This window comes from Zalophus californianus, chromosome 1 (assembly GCF_009762305.2).
Source record: "Zalophus californianus isolate mZalCal1 chromosome 1, mZalCal1.pri.v2, whole genome shotgun sequence".
NCBI classification, from domain to species: domain Eukaryota; kingdom Metazoa; phylum Chordata; class Mammalia; order Carnivora; family Otariidae; genus Zalophus; species Zalophus californianus.
In genome coordinates, this window is record NC_045595.1 from 187,559,215 (window position 1) to 187,579,049 (window position 19,835).

At 38.4% G+C, this 19,835-nt stretch overlaps 1 protein-coding gene across 1 annotated transcript in view; it reads right to left on the reverse strand.

The window, feature by feature from the left end:
• Nucleotides 1-5,420: 5,420 nt before the first annotated feature.
• The window catches only part of LOC113918698 (putative uncharacterized protein ENSP00000383407), a 111,606-nt gene continuing 97,191 nt past the window's right edge, over nt 5,421-19,835 (reverse strand). Inside the window, exons 3-6 of the mRNA XM_027587395.1 lie at nt 17,176-17,213; nt 14,450-14,487; nt 12,018-12,104; nt 5,421-5,652 (exon numbers count right to left, since the gene is read on the reverse strand). Coding sequence (XP_027443196.1) covers nt 5,564-5,652; nt 12,018-12,104; nt 14,450-14,487; nt 17,176-17,213 — 252 coding nt within the window. The 3' untranslated portion in view covers nt 5,421-5,563. The remainder of the gene's footprint in view (nt 5,653-12,017; nt 12,105-14,449; nt 14,488-17,175; nt 17,214-19,835) is intronic.

Genomic DNA, 19,835 nt, shown 5'->3' on the forward strand with positions numbered 1-19,835 from the left:
CTCAAGCAGCCACATGGAAAGGCCAACAAGATGAGGTACTGATTTCTCCAAAAGGCCTCCAGCAAGAAGCAGAAACCCCTGCCTAGAGTAGGGAGAGGGAGTTTGAAAACAGATAACTAATATGGTAGCAAAGTTACATAATGGATAAGAAAGTACCTGAAAATAAGAATGATGTGCAACATAATTTGTTCATTTTTATATTACATCATACACAAAAACTAGCTATTTTTTGGTTGACTCTGGCAAGTACTAGTTAATCTGTCGTTTTGGCCTGTTTTTTTTTCCTGCCTTACAGTTTTTTTCACACCTTTGACTAGAACCATCCCAAATTTGTCTGATAAAACCTAATGAGGGACCTGCCTCTCCTGGATCACAGCATAACCTTATTTTCCCAGTCACTGCGTGTCAAGCCACCTCAGTTAAGCTCACCAAAAAGCAGTCCCACTTTGATCCAATCTACACATTTTTTTCCAACAATGGTGTGCTGTATTGGATACAGTTTGTTTTTTTTTTTTAAGATTTTTTTATTTATTTGACAGAGAGAGACACATCGAGAGAGGGAACACAAGCAGGGGGAGTGGGAGAGGGAGAAGCAGGGTCTCTGCTGAGCAGAGAGCCCGATGCGGGGCTCAATCCCAGGACCCTGGGATCATTACTTGAGCCGAAGGCAGACACTTAATGACTGAGCCACCCAGGCTCCCCTGTATTGGATACAGTTTTAAGTCTCTACCTTGCCAATGGGCTGTATGTAGCAAAGAGGTTTGTTGTTGTTGTTGTTGTTATTAATCCAATTTTCTCTCAAGGACTAAATGACTAACTCTCAGCTCTAGATGCTGATTACCCTGGAGGAGGCTGGTCTAGATTGCACAGTCAGGGCTGAGTTGAGACACGCTCTAACTGTGCGCAAGGTTTGGTTGAATATCTTAGAGCAATTAGGGCTCAGCACTAGCAAAAGTGGCAGTTACACAAATAAAGTGTATCTATGAGGAATACGTTCAGCTTTGAGGAACAGAAAACCCAACCATAGTGGTTTAAACAAGTGTGGGGCTTATGATTCCTCACAACAAGGAGTCCAAATATAGGCAGTCCAACGCTGATGCAGTAACCCAAGAGTGTCCCCGAGGAATCAGGCTCTGTGCCTTTGCCTGCTCCACCATTCTTTTTTTTTTTTTTTAATATTTTATTTATTTATTTGACGGAGTGAGAGAGAGAGCACAAGCAGGGGGAGCGGCAGGCAGAGGGAGAAGCAGGCTCCCCACTGAGCAGGGAGCCCGATGTGGGGCTGGATCCCAGGACTCCAAGATCATGACCTAAGCCGAAAGCAGACGCTTAACTGACTCCCCCCGACCCACACCAGGCACTCCCCTGGTCCACCATTCTTAACATGTGCCTTTTGCCCTTTGGTGAAAGGATAGCTGCTAACTCAGCAGATACCATGTCCCAGCTTCCAGCAAGAAAAGGGCAAAGGACAAAACTTTCTCCTCAGGATTTGCTCCCCGCTCCCCACCCCCTGCCCCCCACCGTCCCTGAAGAGAAAACCCTCCCCAGGCATTTCTCACTATAATTCCCTGGTCAGAACTGGATCTCATGACCACCCTAACTACAGGGGAGGCTGAGAATTCAAAAGCTTTGCAGTCTCCAAAGAAAAGGACATCAAAGGAGAAATTGGATGAAATGCGTGCAAAGTGATCTAAGCCTTAGAAGAGAACCTAACCCACACTTACATACACACACATATTTTTTTAAAAATTAATTCACGCAGCAACACTTTTTCCACTGAAGCAGCTTAGGGAGAAAATGTTTTGGTGCAGTCCTGGGTGGGGGTGCTTGACAGGGCTTAATATCACCAGCACTGAAAGTAATAAATGTTATCCCTCTTTTCTATCATGAATATGAATGACGCTCTGAAGGCTGAAAGCAACCTAGGAATTTACGTGAGAAATGAGGCATGAAACATTTTTGAAAATATATTAGCCCAAAGTCTGTATTACTGCATATTTTATACCCTTTTCAATATGCTACAAAAGGTCTGAGCCATCAACTGAATGCTGCCAGAAAATAACAAATAAGAACAAGGATACAAAAATAAATGCTGGGAGTCAAGTTACCTCCAAGAGGTTCTTTATGGTCAGTATAATGATCAACAGTACCAGGCGGATGGCTTTGCTTCAAACTCTCCCCATTGGCACTTGTCCTGCAAGGTGGGTTCTCCAGCAAGTTTATCCCAGGCCAAGCAGTCAGAAATATTCATGGAACTAAATCGGTATTGGAGAGAGAATTCCATAAACGCTTCCCACCCCCACCTCCTGCCCCTTGGTTCCTTGTACTTTCTTCTATGCCTGAAATCTGTCCTCTTATTTTGAGAACATGAAGGAAACATGTTTAGTTGAGGGGTTCCTGATTGGGAATTCAGTTAATGTTGAAATTTTGTATTACGAATGTTTTTATTGTCCAAAGCATATTTTTGCAGGCATAGTCCCGTGATAATTAGAACTATGAATATATTTTATGTCCCATGAACTTTATCCCATGTTAATGATATTCAGTAAAATGGCCAGCCATATGACATCTGTGCCCTGTTAAGATATTATTCATTATTTTAATCCTTTCTACTTTTACATGATTTTAAAAAGTTCTACAATGAATATGTATCATTCTCACAATAGGAAACAAAAACCAGCTTCGGTTTTTCCATGAGGCTATTGTCTTCCCAGACCAGACATGAGCCAAGTTTGGGCTTGTAAAGTGAAATTTCATGGGGCATCATGTCTGTAGTCAAGTGCCCATCAATCAGCTGTCTGGATGCCATAGAGTCTCATGGTTCATGTACTTAGCATCATCATTTCACTCATAAAAATATTTATTCCTAGCCCCAGCCATGGTAATTCAGTTGGACAGGGGTGAGGCTCAGAAGTCTGCACTTTTAACAAGTACCCGCATTCTTTTTTTTTTTTTTTTTTTTTTTGAGAGATTGAGAGAGAGCACACATGAGCGAGATGGGGGGCAGAGGGAGAGTGACAATCCTCAGCAGACTCCACCCCCAGCAAGGAGCCCCATGCAGGGCTCGATCTCATGACCCTGAGGTCATGACCTGAGCCCAAGTCAAGAGTCGGGCGCCCCCAAGTCTCCTTATTCTGATACAGACAGTCCCCAGGCCACAGTGGAGAAACACTGCTCTGAGAAGTCATTTGCTCACTTGATGAGAGGCCATTCTATGCCAAAGTCCATTCTTACAGCTCCCACCGAGAAGCCAGTCTGCCCCTTCACACCACAGGACGGTGCCCTCTCTGCCCCACCTTCCAAAGAGTAAACTGCTTTTACTTTTTCTCAGTCACAAGGAGTTAACAGGTTAATAATTTGCATAACACTTCTTAATAATACTTCACTAAAGTATTCTGTCGTACAGGAAAAGTGTTTTTTAATATATTTTTAAAGATTTTGTTTATTTATTTAAGAGAGAGCAAAAGCAAGAGAGAGCACAGAGAGAGAGAAACAGACTTGCCGCTGAAAGGAAAGCCCGATGAGGGGCTCGATCCCAGGACCCTGAGATCATGACCTGAGCTGAAGGCAGATGTTTAACCCATTGAGCCACCCAGGTGCCCCAGAAAGAGTGTTTCTTAATGAATTAAATTCAACTGAATGCCCACCATGAATAAGAAGAGAGATTTTAGGGGCGCCTGGGTGGCTTAAGTGGCTCAATTGTTATGTGTCTGCCTTCGGCTCAGGTCATGGTCCCAGGGTCCTGGGATGGAGCCCCACATCGGGCTCCCTGCTCCGCGGGAAGCCTGCTTCTCCCTCTCCCACTCCCCCTGCTTGTGTTCCCTCTCTCGCTGTGTCTTTCTCTGTCAAATAAATAAATAAAATCTTAAAAAAAAAGGAGAGAGATATTAAAGATAGATGAGACCACCCTCTACTCCCAAATGAAGATTTCTAGATTAGATATCTCCTGCTTGTCTGTCACTGCTTATGAATTCCCTCAACTGATCTTTAGTGATAAACTACACAGTACAAGTGAGTGGTTACTATTCTAGAAGGATCATTTCTTAGCCAATGAAAATGCCAGAAGGATTGGGGTAGCAAAGATTTACCTTTAACCCTCCTACAAAGTTTTTACATCATTTTCTTCATTCTCAGAGATGGTTCTAATTTCTACTAAAATCCTAAAGAAGGGCTTCTCTTGGCACCACACATGTCTGGGGAGCTCTCACTGTAAATCGGCCTTCATTTATTTCCTGGCCATCAGACACTGTTTACTTAGATACTATATCTAAGGCTTCATCTAAATTTAGGAGAATGAGACTGCAGATTTCAGAAATAATCTGCCAGCCGTGCTTGTGAAAGTGTCGTGAAGCCCTTGCAAAGAGTAAAAGGAGGAGGAAAGGGAAGGAGGAGAGAAAAGAGGAGCCTCAGGGAGGACCACAATGAAGCCTTTTTAAGCATCTCCTAAATGCCAGCCATGCAGCGAAATGCTTTCAAATAAAGTATCTCTTTCAATCCTCCTGACAGCCAGGAGAGAAAGGGTCTTTATAGACCGACTTTACAGATCATAAAAACTGAGGCAGAGAGAGATTAGTAAATTGCCCCAAATCACAGAGTTACTAAGGGCCAAACTAGGATTCAGAGCTCTGTCTGTTTCCAGAACTCCCCACCATGCACTGCAGGAGATCTTGCCCGTTGAAGGCACTCAGGCAATGTGGTGCAGCCCCCTCAGGAGCTCACTACTATTACTCTGGCAGCATCCAAACCACCAGGAGAAACTGTGGCCGATCACAGTCCACTGTCCAATCCATCGGAAGGCCTCCGACAGCCTCAGAAATCAGGCTGGATTTAGGAATGTGAGCTTCCTTTCCTCACCAAATCAGCCCCTCACAATTCAGATGCTGTATCCTGTCTTCCAATTGATCAGTCTACTGCACCGAGGAAGGCCAGTTCTAAATTTCCTAATAAAACTATCAGAATGATGAAAGAGAACATGATGGGCTGTCAGAAAAATATCAAAAATCAGTATGATGCTTGAGTTGGCCCGATTGGCTCATATACTGTTTTTCATTACAAGGTGAATAGCAACTATTTGGCTGTTAATTAATGTTATGTTATTATTATGAGGGAGGCCCAAGGTTCAGACATTCTTAATTGCCTGAACTCCTGGGCTAATTAATGCAATTTATAAGGGATATGTCAGGAATAACAGTATATGTTTTTATATCAAACGTAAAAACATGAGGGATGTGCCCCTCACTGAAGGTTGCCAGATAGTTCTAAGCACTTAACATAGGTCTTGTCAGAGAAAATCCCAGTACATTAATTTAACAGGCTCAGAGTTACTTATCAAAAGGCTGTAAGGCATAATGTTTTGCATAATCAAAATAGTTTATTAACTCAAGTCATCATTTGATTTTTTCATTTCCAATTCACAGAGATACAAGCATATCAATTACAAAAACAACCTATAATACCTAAATACAAAATAGCTACAAGGCTAAGTATTGTACACTGCATCTAAAATATTACAGAACTCAATAACAAGATGATTTTCACAAAACACACGCCAAGTGTTGATTATTCACATTACCTGACAGGAAATGCCTGGTGGTTTTTTTCCTTGAAAAGTACGTATGTTATTACTCAAAAAAAAATCATCTTCATTTATATCTATGAAAAGAGATAAATATTATATGCAGATTATCAGAAATTACAGGATTTAAGAAGTTTAAGTGCAATTTAATACTCATTATACTTTTCATTAATCTATTCAGGTACTATATTGCCCAGATCATAAATCTTTATTTTCTTAAAGATATGTTATTCTCACAAGAAACAGATCAAAACAAAATACAAATTTAACAAAGTAAAAATGAAGAATGCCACTGGCTACCTGAGTATCTGAGCAAGACACGGAACCTCTCTGGGACTCAGTTTCCCTCTCAGTAATAAAAGAGTAGCATACTACCTACTAAACCCACGTCTAACCCCAAAATGCTATGATTCCATGAAGTTATCACCTCACCTGATTCTGTTAAACTAAGCTTTCCACCCCTGGCATTTTGGGTTTCATTCGCTTATAGATGTCTTCTCAACATGGATTATTTTGTTGAAATTGTTCCATGCACGCTTTAGTAAAGGGTTTGCAATGTGGCATCCATTTGCTTGCAGCTACATGAAACCTTTCAAAAAGTCGTAGCATTTCCCTTTCAGGCACTGGAAAAGGGGCCTCCCTTTATTTAAATCTGAAATGCACCTGTGCTAAAAGAGGACAGAACTTTAGGGTTCCCTTAATCCAAGCCCCTTAGTTTACCGAAGAGGATACCATGACCGCAGAAATCACTCCCTTCACCTTCATGCTTTACTTGCAATCACTGCTTCCGTTTCCCACTATTCCTCATTCTCAGATTCCACGGGGTGGAGGGTGGGGGGAAGGGAGTGGGCAAGGCCTACCCTCTACGCACAGTGAAAAACGGGGGCAGGTTCTCCTCCAAATCCCCATTTTAGCAATAGTGAAAATATAGTTTAAATTCACAGCTCAGTCTCAGAGTTATGTATATAGTTAACAATATTTAAAATCAGAATAACCACACAAGATTCCAGAAAATACTTAAATGTTATTATAAGCTGGTTTTGTGATCTGACTCTTTGAAACCAGATCTTCCATTACAGCTTCAGGATGCAAGAAACAGTTTGGGCAACCTTTTTCTTTTCTTTAAGTTTTTGTATTTAGGAAAAAAAAATTCTGTCCTCTCTTCCTTCATTCCTTTTCATCTCTTCCCTTTAGATTCCTTTAACATGAATTTTTGGAGAAACTCCCTCTATAGTTACCCTTCTGGGTAGAGAAAAAGAACAATAGAGTGGTCACCTATATTCTAGAATCTGGAAGCAGCTGAGGCATATGCACAACACATTACATCACTTAAATAGCGATGGAAAGTAGTAAAATGAGTGATTCAGATGCTGCTCTGGGGAGAGATCACTATGAGTCAGGCTACTCCTGGAAGAGGTAGGACCCCAGTGGTAGCTTGAAGAGTGGCTGTAGCTTGGAAAGGCAGAAGAAAAGGAAAAATTACAAATATAGCAGCAATGTGACCACTAGGCTCTGGTGTGGAATAAGTGGAACGCACTTAAGTATAGAGACTGAAATTGGTCAAGTGACAGGCAATTCTGAATGTAGCACAGGAGGAGGTAGGGCTGGGAGGGTAGATAAAGTGAAATTTTAAGGAACCTTGAGTGCCAGGTGGAGGAATTTAGACATAACCTACTAGAACGATGTTGCAAATATAAATATATCTGCAGGAGTCAAATAAGTATCTTAACTAAATGAGGTGAATTTTGTCAGGGAGATAATGAAAGATCTGTGGTGAGCTGAAGGGTCACCACTGCTAAAGGGCGGCCATTGCTCTCCACTTTCCCAACCAAAATCACTTCAGACTTTGAACCCAGGATTGTCGGTTTCCCTCATGTTTTTCAAGAGAGAATAAATAAATGGATATTGATGTAAAATTTCATGATTTTTAAAATATAGTATGGTTCAAAGAAGCTTTTTTCAGAATAAATTCAGTTACAGAGTTACCAGTATGTGGCCTCTGCTGTAGAAAAAGGATTAGCTGTTCGTTTTGTGGTCTTATACATTTTTATTTGCAGTCTCCCAAATATTGCCTTATAAGAGAATATTTATAAAAACAGAAGCAATCTGGTCCTAAGTAGCAACAAAGTTGCAATAGTTGAATTAGGCAATATGCAGTTGTACTGTCCATAGATGGCCACAGAAATCTCTCTCACACATGTTCTGCAATGTGAACTTGGCACGCCTCCATCAAGAATTAGAGTTCAATTCTCCTCTTATTGAACTGAGCTGATCTTAGTAACTCACTTGTCACAGGACAATGCAGTGGAAATGATGCTTTGTGACCCCCCCAAAACTAGGTCAGAAAAGCCTTACAGCTTCTGCCTTGTTCATTTGAGATGCTCACTTTCCAGACACTTCCTCCCAGGATGTGTGAAGCTCTCTCTCATATCTCCTTCCCTCTTGCAACCCAGTCCTTGCTGGGTTGGGGGGGATGGGTGGCAGCTTAAGTCACTTGGAGAGGCTACATATTGGAAGTCTCCACCAAGCCCAGCCTGCGAGTTATCCCAGAACAGGTGCCAAATATGTAAGTGGAAAGATCTCTAGATGATTCAAGCCACCAAATATTTAAGTCCTCCCCAGTCATTCAAGTCTTTCCAAAAGAAGCCTCAGATATCATGAAGCACTGCCTTGAATGAATTCCTGGCCCACAAAATCCACGAGCCTAATAAAATGTTGTTTGATGCCGTTAAAGTTTGGGGTGGTTTGTTTGCAGCAACAAGATTATCAGAACATGCATAAACTATAAACTATGTGAGTCACAAACAACAGTGTATGTAGGAATGCACCATTCAACATAAACATTCAGACTCCAACTGCCCCTCAAATGCAGATGTGGGGAAGAAATGAGATTAGGTAAAAAAAGCAATATTTCTAATCAGGTTTTAGGTGATTCTAATGAAGATACTCCTGACCATACTCAGGTAACTATAATCCTAGGAAGAACTTCCCTAAAGAACTGAAGGGAGGCTCATTTGTCCAAAACACTAGGATGCTGAGTGTTCTCATCACTCAATTCAGAAAGCCCTCCTTGGAAGCAAGAGGCCCGCTCACAGGAGCCTTTGCTCAGGGAGTTCAGTCCCACATGATAAGCAGCTGTTCAGGTGTGAAATAGGGCTTCTCTCTGTCACTCCTCATGTGAGCCAGTCTAACCAGAGTTAAATTACATGGTCTTGGGAAACAATTTTTAAATTAGATGGTGGTCCCTGAAAATTAAACAGAATAGTAAATACATTTGTGACTTTATATACTTGCCATCCTGAAGGTGAGGGTATCAAGCCAAAAAAGAAAGAGAATTAACAAGGTCTGGAAAAATCAAGCCAGAATATTTATATGCTTACTCTGAAGAGGCTGGCCAAATAATAATATTGACTAGAATTCAGGAAAGAAGGTTTCAGACCCATGGCAATTCAAATGTGAAACTGGAAGGCCCTAATAACATCCCTCCTATAATAGGATTTTTGATAATGAATCTCATCAAAATCATATGTAAGGAGTATTTATTTTTAAAATAATTTGAAAGCAGTGTGGGTGAAATTAATATTCCCTTCAATACTAACCACATTTCTTGATCTTATCCAGCCCCTTACTTCCTTTACTAACAGGCCAATTATTATTATTATTATTATTACTTTGCCTATTTTCTGTTTTATGGAATAGTCTGTCATTGTCACACTGTTTGAAAAATTTCTAAATATGTTTTGTTTCCTTTTTATTATTTTTTAAAAAATTTTGCTTTGTTTTTATTCTTTGTACTTTCTGACATAAAATATAAAAACCTTGTTCTTGATACTACCTTTACTTAAATCAAAACTTGATCTTAGGTAAACTCCAATTCACAGATTTTAAAATTTGTTCTTTTCAGGCTTAATTTAGTTTCTTCATAAAACTAAGGCCAAAATCGATTTTAAAATTTTAAAATCGATTTTGATTTACTCTAATGAATATTATGAATATTCTGCCTGTTTATGATGCTGAAAATACAATTAATGTGAATTACAGATTAATTTTCCTTGATATCTCAACTATGCCAGTGCTTTAGTCATAAAATCCTGAGCACTTAATTTATCCTGCATTTACTTTACAGATGTAGTCTCTTTTAGCAGCACAGATGGAGGTTTCGATAAAGCTCTTCTTAGAAGAAGGAAATCGGCTAGATAAACTAAAAATATTATGCTTCTGGCACTCAACGTATTCTGATAAATTTTGTCTTAACTGACATAACACAGTCATATTATTGAGCTACGTGAATATCTTTATGATTCAAACACCAGGAAAAATCCTTGCTAAACATAACCCGTGGATGTTTCTTTCATCGGGCCCCAATACTCTTTAGGCCTGAAACGCTGTTGATATGTGTCATGCAAAAATACCATTTTGAAATTGAAATTGAGAGAAGTGGCTTTTTTTTGTCTTGGAGTTTGTAACAGATTCCTTAGGAGTTAGTACCACTCCTACCATTTAATTCCCTGTATATTTTCTTCTATTTTTATTGAGGCTGTCTTTAAAATTTCATCATACATGTTCAATAAAATAATGGGCTCTGGCCATAGCGATGAGGCACCTTCCGGTTTTCCTCTCCCTAAACTTGACAGACTGCCTATCCTCAGACACAGTAAACCTCTCTTAAGTAATTATGCAATTAAGTAATAAAAGTAGTGTTTAAAAATGAGAAAGAAATATTATGGGTTGATGGGTAGGGCACTAATTGTCTAGAAATACTCTGAGCTTTCCAAATAAAGCTCCTTCACCCATAAAATTCAAGTCCACAACCTGTGGCCCTCCCTCCCCGACTGAATTTCTCCCTTCAGTTTACAGTGGCACAGACAGATGGCCTTGGTGTCGGGCCATCAACTCTTCCTTGCACAGCATTAATCCCTAGGAAACGTCCTGTGACTCCGCTGCTATGGTTGAAATGTCAGCTCAACTTTTAGACACACACACACACACACACACACACACACACACACACACACACACACACGAATATATGGTAGCTCAAGATTCAGAAGTAACCAAAGCTGAGGTTTCTGTAAAGGCTTGCTTTTTTCTTCTCTGACATAGAGCACATCACTAATCAGAAACACCCCACCGAAAGCCAAGATTTTTTTGGCTATGATAGAATTACCTGCCTATGACTTCTAAATTAAAAAAAAAAAAACAGAGAAAGGCAGTTTTAGCAAATTGAATTTTTGAAGAAACATGGCAAAATTTATAACTAAAAATAATCTATAGTACAATGATAACTTCTTGATCCGTCGATCAATATACAATAATCTAAAAATCACATGTGTTTATTAAAGGGACAGAGGATGGATGATGTAGATGAATGTTTGACTAATCTATAGAAAATGTGAATGAACATAGCTGGCATCCATAAGGTAAAGATACAGTCCAATCAAAACACGATCTTATTAAGACATTTCCCATGTTGTGATTAAAAGAAAATATCCAAATCCCAAAATGTTTCACCTATTTATTTATAATAGAGAAAATTATAACTATTAAAAAATTCAGTTAAAATTATTCCCGCAAACGTTACATCATCTTGAATAAAATTGAAATATTTAAAAATAAATTATTTTCATAAATAATTACTTTGTAAATCTAAGGGCACTCTTAAATAAAAGGTAAAATCTGGACAGAATATCTAGTCAAATCACTAAACTCATGATAAATATGCACTATAATTCCCTTTGTCCCAAGATACTAAAAAATATCTTTAATTAAAAATTAGAAACTCTTAAATAATCAATAACTAACATAATCAATTATTTCTTGTTCCAGTAACATTAGAGGGAGAATACCAAGCAGATCAACTTTTTATGCTGTTCAACTTTGTGAACTCTGAAGACTTTCTGTTTTATTCATTACCTTCCCAAAGTTAAATAATTTTAATTTTGAAGTCATTTATCATTAATAAATTTTTCTACACCTGGCTGCTAATTTTCTCTTGGGAATTTTTAAATTATGAAATGATACAATTTTGTATTAATAATCAAGGTTACTCTTCTATATTTTTAGGGAAAACAAATGCTTTAACAACTATTAATATTTTGATGTTATTTTAGAGAGTTTTTCTATGTGCTGATTTTTAAAACATTTAAAAATTCTTAAAGACATCAAAGACTTTCAAATATTATTGGCAATTGATTCTTTGCTTTGACAGTCAGCCTAATTAGATTTGACTTCCTTTCTATATGTCTATGCATATCTAGGCACACCCGGACACACGTATATATCCTATTAATAACATATACTTCCTATTCTAGTTGTCTTTCCTTTTTTAAGTAGACCACAATGCCCTGCTTATTTTAATAGGGAAAGATGTAAATTTTTCTTACCTGCCCTTTAAACTACTTTTGGAAAATGTGAAGTCAGCTGAACCGAATTTAGCAATTACCTTTTAGCTGACAGAGTCTTCTGATGTGGGAATCATTCTCAGGCTTGCAGGGTTCCTGCCAGATTGTGTCATTCACTGTTTTTCTTTCTAAAATAAAGGAGAAGATTGGTTAGCAGAATTCACAGTAACATCTGTCCAGTAAGTGTAAGAAATCTGAAATCAAAACAAAATCAGCACCCAGTTGTAACTTGGTAGGTGACAGGAGAGCTCTGTGGTCCATCCTGGAGAGTTCTACTGCCTGATGGACGATCCCAAGTGTCCTGTGGGCCCCCACTTATTTCCATAAACTACATAAGCACCCAAGCATATATGGTAGTATGCTGCTATTGAAATACCTGTTGATGGTTTGTGATTATATTATTCTTGGAAGGATTTTTTCCTGAATTAACATGTTTTTATGCTTAGTTCAAGTGTCCCCACCCTCCACATTCCTCATCATTTATAACAAAAAGATCAAGTGTGTGGAGAGAACACTAGCTGTGATGGTTTCAAGAAACTCTCAAGTCTTGAGTGGAAGAACGATGACTTATTTGGTCTTGTCCTCCCACCACCTAGAGCAGGGCCTGGACGTGCAGTGAAGAACTGAACTGTGCTAACATGAAGAATTAGAATCGCTTCTCATCTCCTCACCAAAGACGATCATTCCACATGTCATGTCATCGTACTGATCAAGCAAATGTGAGATAACACACCCAAAGCATCACATGGAAACAAAGTCAGCACACCTGTGCTGTTTTTAAAGACACTATTTACTCTCATATTTGACTACAGGAAGGCAGTCGAGCATCAAGAATTATGTTAGGATGGAAATCTCTATAGCCTTGTGTTTACAAACTGCATAGCAAGTTATGAGAATAAATCTAGATGGAAAATAAAATTTTGCCTTATTTCCTTATATTTAAGACTATAGATTATTTAAATCAGGGCTGATATTCAAAATATTTAACAACTCGTTGCCCACAGGGCCTTGATTAGTGAGATAGGACACAACTCTGTGGCTGCTGCCACCTGAAGAATATCAGACTTGATTAAAATGCAGGCACCCTTGGAAGATGCATCCATTGATGATCATCACCTTGGTCTGAATGAGCTTTTCAGATCTACCCAGGAGACTGGTTTTTGAAAAGACAGGGAAAGGAGTTTGAGCATCCAACTCCTAGACTCTACTGGGGAGAAAGGGCACTCACAAGTTTAACAAACTTCATGAAAAATAAATTATTGCCTGGGTGCCTGGGTGGCTCAGTCGGTTAAGCGTCTGCCATCAGCTCAGGTCATGAGCTCGGGGTCCCGGGATCAAGCCCCACATTGGGCTCCCTGCTCAGTGGGGAGTCTGCTTCTCCCTCCCCCTTTGCCCCTCCCCCCCAACTTGTGCTCTCTCTCAAATAAATAAATAAAATCTTCTAAAAAATAAAGTATTGGGCACCTGGGTGGCTCAGTTGGTTAAGCGACTGCCTTCGGCTCAGGTCATGATCCTGGAGTCCCTGGATCGAGTCCTGCATCGGGCTCCCTGCTCAGCAGGGAGTCTCCTTCTCCCTCTGACCCTCTCTCTTGTGCTCTCTCTCTCTCTCATTCTCTCTCTCTCATAAATAAATAAAATCTTAAAAAAAAGAAAAAGAAAAAAATAAAAAATAAAGTATTGCCTGAATAATCCAGATTTTTTATTTATTTATTTGAGAGAGTCAGAGATAGTGACAGAGTGGGAGGAGAGGGAGAAGCAGGCTCCCCGCTGAGCAGGAAGCCGGACGCAGGACTAGATCCCAAGACACTGGGATCATGATTTGAGCTGAAGGCAGATGCTCAACCAACTGAGCCATCCAGGCACCCCTAATCCAGATGTTTTGCCACTGTGACTATTTTATAATTAGTGACACTATAGTCTGTAAGAGGAGAGACGTTATCCATTAGCTTTCTAAAAGTGATTAATAGAATTAGATGTTTACTTAAGAATTAAAATACAAATCAAGCCAATGGCCTTTATTATAACTACAGAAACTGTAATCACAGAAACTAAAGAAAAGTTCTGGTTTTTGAAATGCTGTGGAAGAGTCTTTTGAAATACATTTTTTATTTCTTTTTATTCACTCCTAGATTCATATATCTGAAAAGATACGGAAGAGGTCAGGTCACCTTGACCATGGCCAGCCAATCTAACGTTGGGAAGCCGGAAGATAATCAGCCAATAAACCATCAAACAGAATATTTTTAATGTAAAAGGAAATTATTCTGAATAAATCAATGATTTCTTTGTCTTAGCCATTTATAGTTAGAATGGAACCAACTTCCTTTTTAAAAAATTTCTTCTATAGAATTCAAAGACAACTCAATTTAACTTTCATTAATCAATTATTGTTGCTGTATGGAAGTGGCAGAAGAAAAGAATTTTAGAGAAACAGAACAGATTATTTGCATGAGTAATCTTCTAAATTACTAACCAAATCCTTTGTTTTCAGACATAGATCTCTGGATTGACCTAGAAGAATAAAAGAAACATATTTATTTAAGTCTACATCTAGTAAATAATATTTTTAATCAAACAGAAATTAGATTACCTAGACATGCTTGCAATATGTTTGAGAGCAGAAATATATTCTACCTCTAAGGTCTATATATAGCCCTGAATTTTCCTGATCCTAGATGGCAAAGAACAGTTAATATAAGTATAATCTTGGACTGGAAATTTCCATGCAATTTGGAGAAATGTCCATGCAACATTCATAAAACCTCCACACAAAAAAAGTGGGCCATTTTTACATGACTGTATCTCAAGATAATCAATATAGTTGATGTGGAAAAGCTCTTTTTGAAATAATTCCATTCAATAAATACAGAAAGAATGATTGAATATAATCATGTACAATCCCCAATGAAATGATAGAACTGGGCAGTAATCAACAATTGCTGTTAAAACTTTTCACTGAAAGGCTGAAGGGCAACTTTGTGCTGGATGGATCATTCTGATACCATATGAACCCACTAAGCAAGTTCACAGTCATAAAACTACAGACAACCAGATATATGAGCTTCCAAAGTAATACAACAGGAAGCCTACAGTCACTGATGACCTACTTTTAAAATATATACACATATATCAAACTTGAACATTATCAAGCCCTGAGATCTAACTAAAAAATTTACAGGAAACATAGAGGATAGAAGAACATTTTTTTTTTTAATACCACAATGATGCAATCAGCAAAATTCAAAAATATGGAAAATTCCTCAGAACAAACAATCCAGTTTCTTCAACAAATCAATGGAGAAGGACCTATGAATTAAGAGACACGAACTGAATGCATTGCAATGATCCTGTTTGGATCATGATTCAAATGAACTATTAAAAAAAGCACTTGAGGCTCTCAGAAAAATTTTAACAGTGACTATATATTTGGCCATATTATACAATTTTTCTTATTGTGTTCTAGTGCAATGTGGCACTGTGGTTATGTTTTTTTTTAAATACAGTACTTACTTTATAGCAATATATATCAAAAAATAAAATTATGTGTCTGGGATCTGCTCTAAAAAAATGGTGGGGGTTGGAGGGCTGGTGAGTCAAATGGGTAGAAATGAAATAAGATTGACTATAGGCTGACGCTTGTTCAAGCTTGGTGATGTGAGTTCATCATTATCTCCTCCTTTGCATATAATTGAAAATTTCCATAAGAAAATGTCCAAAACAGAAACAGAGGATAAGACTACACTGACTCGATCGTGTTAATTACTTTATGCACTGGGTGAACACACGCGTGTTGTGTACATATAATTAACTTTGTGGTAGCTTGACTGTTTCCCACTATTTATATTCTTGGTAGTCATTAAATCAATGCCAAGTTCACCTTTCCTTAAGTTCAGGGTTGTAAGAAAAAAATCTGTATATACAATTTGTCTTTACCATTTTATTGTTTTTTTTATTCGTCAATGCAAACACTTAGGACACCTCTTGGCAAAGAGTAAGTGTTCCCAAACAGCATTTATAGTATTATAAGGTGAGGTAGGTGCAGAACAGCATTAAGATGTTATTTCCTTCAGGGGAGTGGTAGACAAGAGAATTAAGGAACTCAAGAGTCTTCAATTTTATTTTAATTGGTCGTAATTGGAGGAGCACATTCACTGATTTTGAAAAATCCTAATTCAGTCAGCATCAGGTACTTTCCCTCTCATCCATTCCCCTTTGCCTCTCCATGTTTTGGTGTCCTCTGATCTATAGAAGCATCAATCATAACCCAATAGCTGTCATTTCATTTAAGTATTTTATTTAGAATTCCTTATCTGTGGATGGAATGAACCGCTAATAGGCAGCTGGGTTTTTCCCACTGAGATGAGCCCTGACAAAAAACCCCTTCTTTACTCCTGTTCAGGCTTAAAATGCCACTGTTGTGGTTTAAATAGTTAACTGTGGCTAAAAGCCAACAACCCTTGTCTGCCAGTGCTCTAAGCTGTTAATCATCCAATCACCTACTTCCTATGGGTGTGTTTTATACCCTTACTGGGAGAAAGCTTTGAGCAGGAAAGGAAGGAAAGTATATGAAAGCACAGAATGCCTTGGAGGCAGGAGAGCAAGGCTGTCCAGAAAAACTCCATCCAGAGAGAATTTCACATATTAACAGTTTGGTCTCAGACCATTCCAGAGTGCAAGGAAGCTATTCCGTATCATCAGCAACCAATCTGGAAATTTCCCCATAAACCAACTTCCGACCCCTATGTATTTCCCGCTTATTAGTTAAAATCCCATTACCTTATGCAACATGTGTGTGCCCCCACATCCTCAGGCAGCTTGATGTGCTGAATGTAAAGCCAAGCCTGACCTAAATAACCCAAATCTCTTTACAAACACATTTTTATTTGGATTAGAAGAACCCTTCAGAAGATTAATATGTCACCGATAGAAGCATGTTTTTGAGTAGGCTCCCACTTTAATCTGAGCCTAGTTTGAACACGTTTCTTCTTTGGAAATTTAATTTTCACCTCCCTGTGGACAGAAATGTCACAACACAGGTTTCCTATGCATCAGCATAAACAGATAAATGGTAGCTGAGAAAAAAATATCTAGATTTGTACAGTTTTTAAAAAAGCGCTTTGACAGGAAAACCACTAAAATATTCCATTCAACATTATAGAACTAACAGAACAGAAAGTTTTCAAAGTAAACTTGACTTACTTTCTTTTTGGTTGTGCATTCTCAAAATTAGAAACTTCCTGAAAAATAAAATACAAAATAAAATAAAATAATACTACTCCAAGAAATCAGAAGAATTCAAGTATGGTTTGTCTTCAAGGATAATCCAAATGTAGTTCATTTTGCCTCTTCCCAGTAAAATGACTGGTGTTTCCTCCCTGTATTTCAGTACTATGTCATAGAATCTCAGTTCAAGTTTGTTTATTTGTTTCTTTCTTTCTCTTTTTGTCTTTGTAACTTTGAGAGATGTAGAGTGCTTCCTTTATTAACCAGGGCTTATACCTTATTCTAAGCCCTGGTCAGTTAATAAAGCAAGTCTTTTAAATAAAAACATGCAATTAAATCCTCATAACCTCAAGTTTCCATTCCCCATCAACCCACCAACACCAAGGGCAGAGATATGCACTAGAGTATGCTAATTATATCACATAGTACTTTCCTTTGAGACAATTTAATCTATCACAATATCCTGAGTGTGTCGAAATACACCTGTGATTCATCTGGCCTTTCTCTTCAGAGCAACTGAATGTTGTGTAAAATCCCTTACACTTTTCGGGGAAGACTATGTCGCCACATCTTTCACCATCCTTGAAAGAGCTAAAACTGCACCTTTAAGAACCCTTCAGATTTTCTTGTTATCATTCATCTTCTCCTTCATTCAAAACCATTTATGTTTTTGATGTTCAAAGTGCTTTTTGAACATCTACTATATCATAGGCAACAGACCATGTTGTAGAGAGGTTTGATTGGTGTGGTAGGAATTTGTATAGTAAAGAATATTGGAACCAGTATTCCACATGGGGGAAAACAGAAATGCAAAATTGGGGAAGAGTAGTGAATGAAAATCAGAAAAAGGAAAATTGGTTTTATTATACCAATGGCTGATAGTATTCGTCTGAGCACTGCCAAATCCAGGATAACTTGTCCCCTGGGAGAGTAACTGAAAGGAATCTTTCCCTAACCCTTACTGTGTTTCTGTCAAGATTTAACTCTCAAGGACAATTTAAATTACCTATTTCAAGCTGCTGAGTAGAGTGTCACTGAAAATTCCAGATGCTGAAACACTCCATCCCTGAACTTGAGGAGCAGGTTTTGCCAAGTTAAAATGCCTGGGGATCACCTGAAGGACAATGTCTAGTAGGAAACAGGTAGGAGTAGGGGTAGGTACTTGGGAATCATGAAACAAACCCTGAGCTGAGGTGGGATATCAACAGACCTTTGAAGAGCTAATGGTCAGACTGACAACTCCTTCAATTCTCTATGCTTTGTCATCATGTGTCCTAAAAAATAATCCATCTCTATCCACGGTCTTTTTATGAAATTCCCTCAGTGTTGCTCTGGATGGCTCCACACCTCAGCCTGGAAGCCAACTGTGTTCTTTCACCACCATCAGCAACCACACCAGCACTGTGAGGGTCATCAGGAAAGAGGATGGCCATCCATCTTTCTAATAACACTTTCCTGTCACATATATTTGGAATTTAGCTGGGAAGGAGCAAGTTCCATGTTCACATAATCTATAACATCTGGGCCAAATATGTCTCAATAATTAGAATCCACTGTTTTGAGTCTAATGAATTGTTGTATGGATTTAGATAAATTTCTTCTGATTGCAAATCTCATAGTCCTCAAAATAGTTTCTACCTGTTTTGACTACAGAGAATGAGGTGCGTAGTCTAGAGTTAACCAATCCAAAAGGTCGACTTGCAATAAAGATGAAAGATGGGAAACATTAGATATCTTTTGTATTTTTAATCATGCAAGTCACAATACTTTTGAATTAACTTATTATATCAGTAATCCATTATTTTGGTTTTTGTTTTACATGGGAAAGTTTATTTTGTGCTGCATGAAAAATGCTACCAAAGAGATTAATTCCAGAGCACTCACACAACTTGTATGCAACGGAGCTCTAAGTGTTTGAATCTGGGACAGGGGGTGTATTATTCAAGCACGGTTTCCTGCTTCACTTGGGTGAAGCCTTTGACTAAGCTAATACAAGCAGGTATTGAGCCCATGCAAAACTGGTCAAATACGTGTGGCTGCTGATCATGGTAAGAGATACAGTTAGCTCTGGGCTGAGGTAAGGAGACATCTGGATCAAGACTGAAGGAATTTCCTAAGACCAGGGATAGAGATTGGTTATTTTTAGGGCATATATTGGCACAACATTCTCTAGGGACTATCAACTTTGTTCTGTTTTACTGGAATCCGGGTTATCCAATTTTTACTTATGAATCACTTTGGTTTGGGAATTTTTTTGTTAAAGAGTTTTTTTGTAATGGATACATTGAAAAATATTTTGAGGGGTGCCTAGCTAGCTTAGTAGGAAGAGTACTGATCTCGGGGTTGTGAGTTCAAGCTCTGTTGGGTGTGGAGATTACTTAAATAAATAAAACTTAAAAAAAAAAAAGAAAAAGATTTTGCGTTAAAACTTCTTTTAATCCCTAATAAGATATAAGAGGTAATGTAGTTTTCCTTCAGCAACCTGCTTCCTACAAGATGGCAGAGAGAGTCAAGCACATTAAATGTGTGTCTGAAGTGTGATTATATGGGGGAAGGGGATTACTCAAACAGGGCAACATCTACTTAATTAATAGTACATCTGTTCCCTGGGTGTTGCCTAGTTGTAGATTACTACT